The 13,035-nt window shown below is 46.4% G+C and overlaps 1 protein-coding gene across 1 annotated transcript in view; it reads right to left on the reverse strand.

The window, feature by feature from the left end:
• Window positions 1-13,035, reverse strand: part of LOC146181711 (uncharacterized) — a 222,109-nt gene that overhangs the window by 45,072 nt on the left and 164,002 nt on the right. The window contains exon 6 of the mRNA XM_084575835.1: window positions 4,364-4,490. Coding sequence (XP_084431961.1) covers window positions 4,364-4,490 — 127 coding nt within the window. The remainder of the gene's footprint in view (window positions 1-4,363; window positions 4,491-13,035) is intronic.

Here is a 13,035-nt window from a genome sequence, read left to right on the forward strand (position 1 = left end):
AGAAGCAAACCCTGGTCCCCGAGTTACACGCGTTACCCCTAGTTCATGTAGACAATTTAGTACGTTTGGGTTAAAGCGGGCCTTTTCGTGTATGTGGTAGAGTCTTTCACGTAACGTGGTAGCATATGACCGTTTGCTAATGACTACGTGTGAGATCAGAGATACTCTAATCACACTAATTAGTGGAACAGTAATTAAGCTATCAGCAATTTGCCTCTCAGGGATGGGTGAGCGTACGCGATCGAAGACCCGCAAGAGCCGCAAATGACGGTAGACATTAGGACTTTCGTGCATGTCAGGGTCAGGCATATAAACACATTGTCCCCCATTTACTACGCTAGTGCCAATTCATTGCATAGCGGCCGGAGGAAAGCGCATTAAAGCTTTGTAAAAGAAACGCCGCCGTGCGCGATTACAACCACCACCGGCGAAAAAGGAGCACTTCCCAATGTCGACGCCTTATACAATTCAGCCACCGTCATATCTTATCGCGCCAAATGCGTACATAGCGACTCATTCCTGTATACGTGTCAGTTGCTTTCAGTCCCTATGTGCGATTAAGTAGATGAAACCGAAACTAGCGAGAGTTTTCTACCCTTGTCATGCTCTCAAATGCTGGGCCGCCGAGGTGTCCCTCAATTTTTGTGTATCATCGCTCGCGACTAGGCCATTTGGGGCCTGGAGCCTCCAATCCGTTAGCTCTACGAGCAGCAGCTTTGTAAAATTATGCGTGTTTGTGGGTCCTCACCTCCCCGACCTAAACCTGTAAGCTATGCGGAACGTCACAGGGGAAGACAGTCTTGATTTAGGCCACTTTCGGGCTATTCCCTACTGAAAAACCAAAAGTTCTACAGGGCAATAACCTCATAAAGTCTCATCTAATCGCATAAACCCTCATACAGTGCACATCATTATCATAAAATATCGTACATAATTTATGATAATGTACAAGAAACTATGACACATTATGCAATTATATGGACTTGCATGGACTTTCTTAAGTGAATTGAATGAGATTGTGTGAGAAAATGTGAGGTTATTGCCTCATGCAATTTTTTCAGTAGCGTTAGCCTCTATGACGCATGAAACAGCGCTTTGTCTTGACGTTAGCATCGAAATGCGGTCAGCGCGGTCTTGATTGAGTTCAACATGCGAAATCATTTTCTTTAGAAATAAAACTCAATGTTACTTCTGCGGCTATGATGTTGTTCTAATATCTAGACATCACCTGCTGTTGAAAATCACTCTGAATATTATTATGCCGGTAATGCAAAGTAAATGATGGTTGGTTGGTTGGTTTGTGGGGTTTAACGTCCCAAAGCGACTAAGGCTATGAGAGACGCCGTAGTGGAGGACTCCGGAAATTTCGACCAAAGTAAATGACTATTCGCGCATGAAACTCTTTATTTGGCTTTCTGAGCTTCAGAGTTAGAGATGAGATCACTGTCAGAAAAGCCGCGCGGATGTGCTCGCCTCATCTTTCCGTTTTCGCGTTTGCAAAACCAACTCCTCCGCTGTTTTGAAGCCTTAAAAGCATTTTCCGGACACTATGTCACTTGTATTACATGGGCTGTACTTGAACTCAGTAAGCAATTACTACTTGAGTTCCTGTCGAAGCAGGCCCAGACCGGGCTCGGAATTTTGGAATCAGCACGCCCTGGCAGAGCCGGAACTAGACGCTGAGGACCTGGACCACGCTATATGGATTTTAGCCTTATTATGTTCAAGCTTCAACGCTATTACCCTGCAGTGCTCTATTTTAGGCTAGCTCCATCAAACAAAGCAAAGTAGCGATGCAATAAATATTTAAGCTCCGACCGCGTTAAGAGTATAACGCGATGGCAGCTATTGGTCCTCTGTAATTATTCACATCCTAATTAGCGCACACTTGTAAGAATGCACAACCCTCTACCCTTCCCCCTTGTTAGCAGTCGTATAACTGTTCCTTGTGTGGCCTAGTCGCCAGCGACTTTGGCTCGCAAACTGATTGTCGCAGGTTCGGATATCTTCTCAAGGTGAACTTTTTTATTTGTAAATGTAAATCATTGTGATATACGATGACTTTTATTTGGCATAAAACATGACGTTTTGCTCATTTTCACTCCGCGTGTGACGTCACGGTGCACGTAAGCGACGTGCGGATTTGACATTGCTGCACGAGGCCACGCGGCTGTGACGTCATTAGCTTGTCGACCAATCAGGCGCCCATTGCGAGGAGGGCCGACAACGACGAGTGGCGCTAGAGTTTTGAAATTCACGTTTCAATTTTGTTTTCGAATTTTGTTTTCAAATTCGAAGATCAATGGGAACCTAAAATGTACTCCTTTAAAACGTGACACTCGAAAAGTTGCAGATAACCTCAATGTTCTTGCTGAGACAGTCCGCGTGCGCCAACATTTGCACAAAGAAAATTAAAATAAAACAATAACCGAAGAGAAACGAGCAACGGCAGACAGTGGTGCAGAACCGAAACTATGGGGGCGCTGTAAGCGCCGCAAAGCAAAGGCTTAGTCCCGGCCTCCCTAACTTAGCGAGTTAGGAGAAATATGGCGGAAGTGTGAGAAACTTGTCCTCACTTAGCGACATGCCCATCTGGGAAACTTTAGCCAAAGCGGCTTCAGGGCTTCGCTTCGATGCCTCTCACATCGTTGTCCCGTCTTGCGCACGCCTCGAGCATTAGCTCGAAGCAGGCTTTCGAGAACCACTCTTCTCACTCGGAGAGTTTCTGCTTATTGCGCGGAACAGTTCCGCGCCATGAAGCGGTGTAGTTGGTATTTTCGTATTGACCGTCCGTCCACGAGCGAACCAACCGTCCGGCCGCGGGTGGACAGTGGCGCGACGGCGGCCTGCTACTTCGATTTCCTACCCTCCGGCGCCGTAATGCCCGGTAACGCCGGTCGATCCATTATCTGAACGCTTCAACTTCTGTTGCACTCTGGAGTTATGTTCCTTGCGTATTCCCGGTTGTCGTCCGTCCCCAGGGATTAGTTATGAGCGAACAAACCTCGGTTGTTTGACCGATAGATAAGGGACTAAGATAACACTGCCGATATCATTAATCGTCTTGGTGCTTATATGCATCGCGGTTTTATTGGAGCATTCGGGAGATAGTTGTTATAAAGGATGCTAACAAGGCAGATTGCTAGTGTTCTAAATAAAAGGCGATGACAAGAAACATCGCATACAGTTCGGCCTTTGCATGGCCGCTTAGCTAATTTCAAAATTAGCACACACAAGTAAAAACGTGAAAGCAACGCAAAATACCCGAGTTTTCGACAATACCATTCGCCTGATCTTCCTAGATGCAATGTATTTTGCATACTTGAGCGAAATTTTGTGATATAGTTGAATACGTCTTAGATTTACGGTGTTCAATTGTTCATGACTTGAAAGAAAGTGCAACATCTTCTTAAGAAACAAGAAAAAGCTCGTTATCAATATTACGACATCGAGCGTTGTGTATTCCGCCCCGCAAAAGCAGAATATTCGCAGATGCACTCTGTCGATCATAGAATTTGTTGTTATCCATGTGAGGCACATAATACTGACTTGTGTACCATGAATAACCTCGTTACGACGGACTTAACTAAAATTTAAAGATGTTAGGATGCGCTGAAGGAACCTCTTTTCTAAACTTCCTTCCATCATCATATCGGGACATTAAACCCTGCATTTTGCTTACGTCTTTGTTTCACTTGGTCCTTCGCTCGGTGCAGTGGCCCAGTTGTTAGGGCGAGACTGAATCTCGACAGTGGCGGCCGCTTTTCGATGGAGGCGAAAAGGAAGGGGCCCGTGTACGATGCAATGTCAAAATTTACGACGGACTTTAGCGACTAAAGTAGTAAAAGGCAAAAGCCTGAGTGCCACATTCTGCTACGCAACTGTCACTAATTAGAATAAATAATAAGTTAATAATTATTTCATTAGTAATTGCTCATTGATTGGCATATGGTCATATAAGGCACGCATTCGCGTATATTGTGGTGGTGCTCTGTGATTAGTCGAGACCTCTATGACGTCATCCGGCCTCGGCCAATCAGAGCCACCTTAAAAGCGGGACACATTTTGTCCACGACAGTATGAGCCATTAAAGGCTTTCGCCTTAATACACCTTAGAGAATCCCAGATGACAAACTTTTCCGTGCCCTCCACTACGGTGTCCCTTATGGCCTGAATCGCTTTGGGAGATTAAGACCCGTAAATTTACCAAACTACTTCCTGCTCCATCCCTTCCCCCACGCGCAACTGAAGTTTACACCGATAGAGAGGCAGTTAGTGCATGTTTACTTTCACTTATAAGTTAAAACCAATTTTCACTTTCACACTCGATGTTGCAAGTGTAACAGACACTGTTTTTGCTTACTCCTTTCGATGATCTCGTGTGTCCGCCGAGCATCCAGGTAGGCCTCGTCGAGTCCACTCTCGTCCCCGTGGGACCAGCTGTGGTCGGCGAACTGGCCCGACTTGAGGTAGATCTCCGGCTCGCTTGCCTGCGAAAAAACAAAAAAGTAGTTCTCTTCAGTGCTGGTGACATACCTCGATTTATGCCTATAGGCAGTCTTTCAACACGCTACAGAGAAGCTACTAAGTTTCTATTTAAATCCTTTTGACGTAGGGAGAACGTGCAGGAGCGAATAGTACAAAAAGAAAGGAATGGTGACTAAACATCTGATTAGTTCCCCAGCACTCCAAGACGGGGTTAACATACCTCGGGCACTTCAATCATGGGCTGGTCGGCATGCGATATCTATGCGATGAATGTCTCAGTCACTTCTGGAAAGTTATCTTTTACTTCATTCCACTTCCGAGTGCAAACACCGACTGGAAGACATATGCTTGTCATCACGAGTTTAGAGTGGATTCTGACAGAAAACTGCGATCGTTGTGACGTAATAGCAATACCTCATAGTAATGCGAGGCATAAGGAAATCTGCATGAATCGCAGCAGTAGTTTACCACGCGGTAGTGGAAACGCGATGACTCAGGAGTGTGAAGTTGCTTCACTTCCTGAATAAGAAGCAAAGAATTAAGCGCACTGTTTTCACGTCGAGTGGCAGCAAACAAGTTCCTAACGAGACTACTTAGCGGAAGTAACTGAAATAATGAGAATAGCACTAGCTCACATCCCCCTTTGTGCGTGATGACCTCAAGTAGGAACGTGCTTTCCCGTTTTCTTTTTCACTTTGTTTTGTCGTCTGGGGCTCTAATTTGTAGCTCGCTCTAAGCTTCGCCACTTACCGCGACCCCATCGCTGTGCGTGCCAGCATAAAAGAAGCAAACATACGCTCTGTGTTGTTCTAATAGAGCCACGCCCAAGTTCGTCCACTCGCAAAGGTAAAGCGAAACAAACAACTATTGTTCAGTTTGCGTGGGTTTTTTTATCATATCTTGAGGGCTCGCTCACTACTAACGCATGCACTTTACCCCTAACGACAGTTAGTGTGCCTCGCTCAGCCTTTTTGCGCGTTTGCAAGGCTGCGTTCTAACTAAGGTTCAAATAAACGTCTTTCAGGGCATCAACACGTGCTTATTCTTGTTCGTATAAAACGCGTATGAGTTTTAGTAAGTGCGACTTCGCTCTGGTCGGAGACGTGCAAATATATATTTCTTCTACTTTGCAGTCCTAACGCAGTGTATATAGTGCAATAGTTCGATGGATGTTGGTTGTTTCTAAACTAAGGCGAAGCAGATGTGGGCTGCCGGCCGCAGAAATATATGGTATTCAAGCCTGATATGCGGCGGCAAGAAATTAAAAGCAAATGCGAGGGCAGAGAGTTGTGAGGGAAGAAAACCTTCCTAGACACTTACGACCGCCTATGTGCATGAACACTAAAGCTCTCTTGCGCAGTGACGCCTGATTCGAAAATGAGCGGGGCGCCAGGTCACGTGTTACAGCGTGTTAGTCAATGCATAGAAATGAAGGCACACAAGTAGGTTCGAACCTTTGTCCCTTAGCTATGCTAGCAGATGCGTGCCAGTTAGGGCAGCAAAACTGTATGAGACCTCTTAGGAGCGCTGCAAGAATAGTTTCGTCATAATTTTCTTGCGTAGGAGATCAAACTTGGCACACATGGAAGTCCATTAGCAATGCAAGAGCGAATGGCGGATTAGCGGCGGTGAGGGCAAAGAGCCCTGGCAAAGCTGTGTATGTTGTGCATGCCTTTGTTCCACTCGCCGATTCAGGGTGTCGACAGCGGTTGGCACCACAGTTGCTATGGCAGCTGTGACGCCAGTTCTAAGCCAACAAGTTTCAAATGCGTGACAGTTACTATAGCGATTGCGACGCGAGCGAAGTACTAGAACCCACCACTTCCTTTGGAACTCGAAATTTAGAAGACGTTTTGTCTCGTGGTTCAAACCCCTGACCTTAATACAGGACTGAATCCTTTGGCAATAAGCCATCTACGCTCTCTCTTTCTAAAACCATTACTATCACGCAGACGTCACACAACTTCCGGTACCACTTCATGCTGACGACTTCCGTGACAGGAACAGAGGACGAGAATTCGTCGCATGAGCAATATAAGTTTCGGTTGGTTTGAGGGATTTACCGCCCCAAAGCGACTCAGGCTATGAGAGACGTCCTAGTGGAGGGCTCGGGAAATTTCGACCGCTTGGGGTACCTCAACGTGTTCTGACATTGCACAGCACACGGCCACATAGCTTTTCGCCTAGCTCTATCGAGGAGCGGCCGCCGCGGCCGGGATTCGAGCCATGTAAGGCTTTCTTCTAACAGACATCAGCATGGTATGAGGCTACAGAGGCAGACTGCGTGCATACTCTATGCAGGAAAATATATAATACAGACGAATAGGAACATATGCAAAAAAAAGCGTTTACTGCAAATAGTGACAGAAAGAGGAAATGTACTAATTAGCCGTAGCCTTTCGAGGTTTCTTAATGCAAATAGCTTCTACGACGTTGCAGTGGTATACTGACAGCCTCTTCTTATGCCACATTTCTAGACCCCAAAGTAAAGAGAATGTGCTCTAACTGAACAAGCGTCAAATGCTTCGGGCACCAGATGTGGCATCAGGAAAGGAACCTTAAAAAAAATAACCATAAGATGGAGGTTCGTTGGCTTTAACATGGTCAAGCCGTCATTTTAGCGTACCTGGGTGTTCACTCACAATACGAAGCATTTTAATTCTGTCGTTTCCTCCTTCTGCGAGTGCGAAAAACTAGGCGCCTGTGTGCTGTGCGATTTCAGTGCACGTTAAACAACCCCAGGTGGTCCAAATTTCTGGAGTCCTCTTCTACGGCACCTCTCATAGCCTGAGTCGCTTTGGGACGCTAAAACCCAAATTTAATTCAAATCAAATCCTTTTACATGTGGCAATCACGGGAAACAAGATATCAGGATTCTCGTTTCTTTTTTAAGCGCGTGGTGCTTACGAAACTCCGTTTACGGCGTGCGAAGAACCCATGCACCGTGGCACACCGTGCAATCAAGGATTCTAGTGTCGGTGCCTCGCTACATCGTCCCTCGCTTAACTTTCAGACGTGAGCTCTTGTGACATGTACCATGTGATTTATGTGTGTGCATTGGCTTCTAACATATATACTGTGGCTCTGTTGTATATTTCATCGGCATGCTTTATTTTTTTTGTGTGTGTGGCTAATTAAACAAAACCCGTCAATATACTAACGGTACTTACTACACACACTATTGCATATTGCGCGGTTACATCAGCGATTACATGTCATACCTTGCTGTATTCTGCCGCTAAGTATCTTCGCAAGTGTTTTCCATACGTAGTATGTACAGATTGTCTCTTTGAAAGAGTTTGTGGTTGGCCAACTCTATTTGCAGCTTTCTTTGCCAGCCACATTTGTTTGGTTGTCAACTGGGAGTAGAACCCATTTTAGTAGAAGAGATTGGCGAACGCCGAAAGGCCCCTCTCAAAAGGATGGCCTCGTATACGGCCAGGTGGACCTGGAAAAATTCCACTTTCGATTTTAAGCTAATAATATCCTTAGGCGTGACGTCATCCAAAGTCATGAAATTAACTGGTCCCAAAGCACTCAAGTGACACTCAGCCGCACATGATCCGCCATGTTTCGAACTTAAGGGTGGCTATGGAGCCTTCGTTATTAGTGTACTTGTATACCTTGCAAATTGTACCCTAATTTAAACGTCCTTCAAGGTTAAGCATGCATAAAGTGAGCTGCCATTATGCACAACGCATTTATAATGCACCTTTAGAAGCCGAACTGTCAATGCACATCGCTTCTATATTTTCTGAACGTAAACTTCTGTCAGCTCTACACTCAATAATATTCGTAAAACGGCGTTTCTAAATCACTGTGAGTATAATGCCTACATAACATCCAATCTATAAGTCTATATAATTAGAGTTATAGTTATATATATAGTAGTAGCAGTAGTAGTAAAAGACTTTATTGAGGTGCAACACTTAGGCGCCTAATACATCGATGGCCTGCTGGACGAGCAGGCGCTGTTCTTCTTCACCCTCAGCACCAAGGCAGTCCACCCAGGTCCAGATAGTATGGGAGGAAGTGGGAAAGAATCCCGATCACAATGAACCCGGACATGAAAATAAGCAGTGTGAAAGGTTGGCATAAGGGGAGGGGCAGTTGGGGCGTGATGGATCACGACGGAATTTGTAGAGATATAGCCGTGTAGGAGTTATGAGTGTGTTCAACTGTATTTGAGAAGGATATGAGCCTCCCGAGCGGAAAGATTAGGATGAGGGTCGGAGTAGAGCTTGCGGTCTAAGCATTGTAATATTCGCTGATGGTGACGCGAAGAGACAGTCTCGACCCGCCCTTCAAGGATCTTGGCCAGGGGATGAACGGTGCCCGGGTACGAGTTTAACGGGCGAGCTGGTTCGCCAGCTCATTGCCTTCAATCCCCGAGTGCCCAGGGATCCATCGGAGGAAAACGGGGCAGGGCTGCAGCGCAACAAGTGCAACCTCGAGCTCCATGGACAGATGACGTGTTATACTTTTAGATTAAATGGCACGGGTAAATAAACGAGGATAAGAAAGAACCTGGCTTCCGGACCCGCGAGGAGCCACATAACAAGCATCCATGTAAGCGACTCCATGGGCATTGAAGGGCAGACTATGATGAGAGGCAGCAGCATGTCGGCGGCCAGCATGCAGGATCGGCGACATATTGGCTGGAAGAGGAAGTATACGGAGGTTTGTGGCCTTTGGAGGGGAAGCAGTCGGCAGAGGGGCTGACTGGATAGGGGAAATGTTAGCTTGGTTTAGAAGCTAGCGTCCATGAACTGTGCCGGAGAGGCGAGCTATCTGTCGGTCACGGTGAATGGAAAGAAGACTGCGAGAGGATGAAAAAGCCCAGTGGCATAACGCTTATCGGTGGAAGTGGTTATGGGAAGACAAAGCGTAGCTTTATAAAGGCCATGAAGAGCTTTTGCAAGTGTGTCTAGCTGGCACTGGGTGAATGAAAGATATGGTATAAAGTAAAGGAATTTATCAAGGGCCAGCGTCTGAGCCAATCGACAGGCGTGAGCTTCCCTCAGGCCAGAGGACAGTCTCACAACTCGGTGAAGTAAATGGTTGACGGACTGACAGGTAGCAACAGCCGCATGGAGAGCCCGGACATTTTTGGCAGCGTGCAGAGGCATGCGAAGAACGCGGCATTCAGAAACTTTGGGGATTGGGGAGCCACCCAAGGTAAGGGATATCAGTGAGTTGTGAGCTCGTTGATAAGCAGATGGTTGGTTGGTTGGTTCATAGGAAGGGAAAGGCGCAGTATCTGTCACACTTGCTCTGTGGACACCTGAACCGCGCCGTAAGGGAAGGGATGAAGGTGGGAGTGAAAGTGGATAGAGAGAAAGGGGGGGGGGTCGTAGTGGAGGGCTACGGAGTAATTTCGACCACCTGGGGATCTTTAACGTGCGCTGACATCGCACAGCACACGGACGCCACTTCATTTCGCCTCCATCGAAACGCAGCCGCCGAGGCCGGGATTCGATACCGGGAACTCCGGCACAGTAGTCGGGCAGAGTTCCCGGGATCGAAACCCGGCCTCGGCGGCTGCGTTTCGATGGAGGAGAATGAGTCAAAATAGGAGTTCTGACTTCTCGGGCGCGGGAGACACGCCTGCATGGTCAAGAAAGCAAGAAATTATATCCAATCCCTGCTGAATGATGTCTTGCACGTGACCAGGAGATCCGCGCGAGCACCACAGAGTGATGTCGTCGGCGTAAAAAAAAAAGTGCTGAAGGTCGGGAATAGACGATAACTGAACCGCGAGAGGAGCCATGGCGATATTAAAAAGAGTGGGTGAAAGAACGGCACCTTGCGGGGTACCCCGGTTGAGACGGTGGGGTGTAGAAGTGAAGTTCAATGCTCGGAAACGGGCCTCGCGATTAGAAAGAAAAGCTCGAATGTAGCTATACATGCGGGAGCCGCAGCCGGTGCTGGAAAGGCAGGTAAGAATATGGTCATGGGAGAAGAAATCGAATACCTTGCGGACATCGACTGTGACCAGGGCGCGAAGCTGCGAGCTACCACAGGTAGGGAAAGTATTATGAAGTATAGGGAAAAGGTCCTGTGCAGATACGCGGGAACGAAAACCCATGAGGGTATGAGGGAGCGAGTTTGAAACCTCCAAATGCATATTAAGCCTAGTGAGCGCCATTCTTTCCATCGTCTTGCCGACACAAGAGGTCAGAAAAATGGGCCGGAGATTTGAAAGGGCTGGAGGCCTACCAGGTTTAGGAATAAAAGAAATAAGTGAGGAAGTCCAGGACGATGGCAGAAATCCTTCTTTCCAGGCGGTGTTATAGAGGTTGAGAAGGTGCTCTTTTGCGTTATCGGGAAGATTGCGAAGAGCGGAGTAAGTGATTCCATCTTCACCGGGAGCCGACCGAATGGCGTTAGCAAGAAGTGCAGCTGCAAGTTCGCGCAGTGTAAAAAAACATCGTGGTCATTGCTTGCACAGCCTGTGTATTCAGGGTAACAGGGGGACAAAGGGGGTGGGAGATAAAGATCTGCAAGGGTTTCGAAAACTTCATCGGGAGACTTTGTGGCTAAGGCTTTAGCAAGAGTCGGAGCAGGGGCAAGGGTGGCACCAAGGAGGATTCGAAAAAGAGTCCAGGTTGATTTTTTATGGAGCGCCGTGTCAAGATCGTTGCATAAAGTATTCCAAAGAGAATCCTCAAGCGTAGCACAATATGTCACGATATCGTCTCGCAACTTTGAAAGCGTGTTCTGCAGTTGGATGTTGCGGGGTTGCAGTGTGGCAGTTCGGAGAAGCTTTCTGCGATGCTTTCATAGCCTGATCAAATGGGAGTCGGGGTCAGAAGTGGGATATGCAGCGGTCTCCGTGCAAGTAGAGGATGAAGCCGCTTGGAGAAGGGCATTAGTCCACTCCTCATAGGACGTGAAGGAGGAAGAGGAGAGGAGACAGCGAAAGGCCTGCCGGTCAGTATGTCGAATGCGCTGCTTGCGGATGGGTATCCAAAGAGGGACGGAGATGAAAATAATATAGTGATCACTAAGAATGGTATCGGCAGTGGCTTACCACTGAGGTGATATAGGACCAGAACAGTAAGTGAGGCCAGGGATTGTGTGGCGCTGGGAGAAGGTGCCCGCCCTAGTGGGTACTCCGGGGGTGTTGAGGAGAATGAGGTTCTTTTAGAAAATAGATTAATTTTTCTGCAAATGTAACAACGGGGAGAAAAGGACGTCTATAAAATATAACTATGTTAAACCTTTCACAACATGCTTAAGATTTAAACCACTTGTAAAAAATAAGTTCAGTGTGCAGGATTTCTACACGGAGGTTTCTAAAACCTCTAGCTTTCTGTCTTTACGCCATTGACACAGAGAACAACAGCGTATAGAAGGTAAACAGTACTTCAAAAGCCTGAGATACCATTTTCTACTCACAGCTTTATGTCCGACTCATCTAATTTAAAATGCTACTAAAAAAATGGAATAAGCAGCTCTATCGCCCTGAAGCACTGAGTACTTACTCTAAATCGAAAGTTATTCATTACAGAACATTATAATAAAAAAAAACATAGGCAAACGAGCAACGAATGCTAGAGCTTCTGCATTCTTTATTTCAAGTCACTCCTGTTGTTTCATGTAATAAAGCTTTTATTGAGAAAATTGTGTCCAACACTGCATCTGCTGGCGCCAAAAGCGCGTAATTGTACCATTGTTTCTTGCCTAGAAGCGCTTCGTCACTCCTACAAAGCACCGTTTTTCTCAACACTGCGACCAAGCATTGACCAGAGGATAGCTTTCTTTTTTTTCGGACGCTTAGTTTCTAATACTTTCGATCACATCACGTGTGAGGGCCCTTCATAAACCCGTTGATCACCTTACTTTGGCAGTACTAATGCCAGAAATAAGTATTTCGCCGTATTAGAGCTAGGCGCCATGAATGCGCCCCAAGAAAAGGTATACGCTTGTTCAGTACTGCGAAAAACGTCCATCAGGGTGCAGAGCTTCGATTAAAATTGTGCAACCAATTTCTTTTGTTCTATACACGATAGCCTTGCAACCGCTAAAAGCGATCGATCCGACCCAACTACAAACGGAGGCAGGCCCGAAGCAACCCTCGTCACTGCCACACTAATCAATTGTATACCACAACATAGGCATTTAACTTTGATTATCCGCCTCAATTATACTACTGGAAGCACGATATTGCATAAACTCTTTAATTATTTTTTGCGTGCCCCAGTGCAGCGCCTGGGCATAACACAAGTGTAGCATTAAGGAGACGCTTTACCTTCATCCTGTCAAACTCACATGTTCACGTACCGATTTCTGACCTCTAACAGTGAAATAGAAATGATAAAAACCTTGTCAACATTCTCTTACAGTCATAATCACGTATCGAATTACTGCAGCTCTTACATTAAAAAAAAAACTATTTTCTTGTCACTTCTTACACCGTTATGGCACCAGAGTAAATACAGGAATCTCAAGAATATCGTTAAGAGCTCGGCCGTGACCAAATCCCTACGCCACCCGCCTCAAGCCTTCTCAGAAGCTTGAAATCTGTCAAGAGACTCTCAAGGA

The sequence above is a fragment of the Amblyomma maculatum genome, chromosome 8, assembly GCF_055883805.1.
Source record: "Amblyomma maculatum isolate TAMU_Amacu chromosome 8, ASM5588380v1, whole genome shotgun sequence".
In the NCBI taxonomy this organism is placed as follows: Eukaryota; Metazoa; Arthropoda; class Arachnida; order Ixodida; family Ixodidae; genus Amblyomma; species Amblyomma maculatum.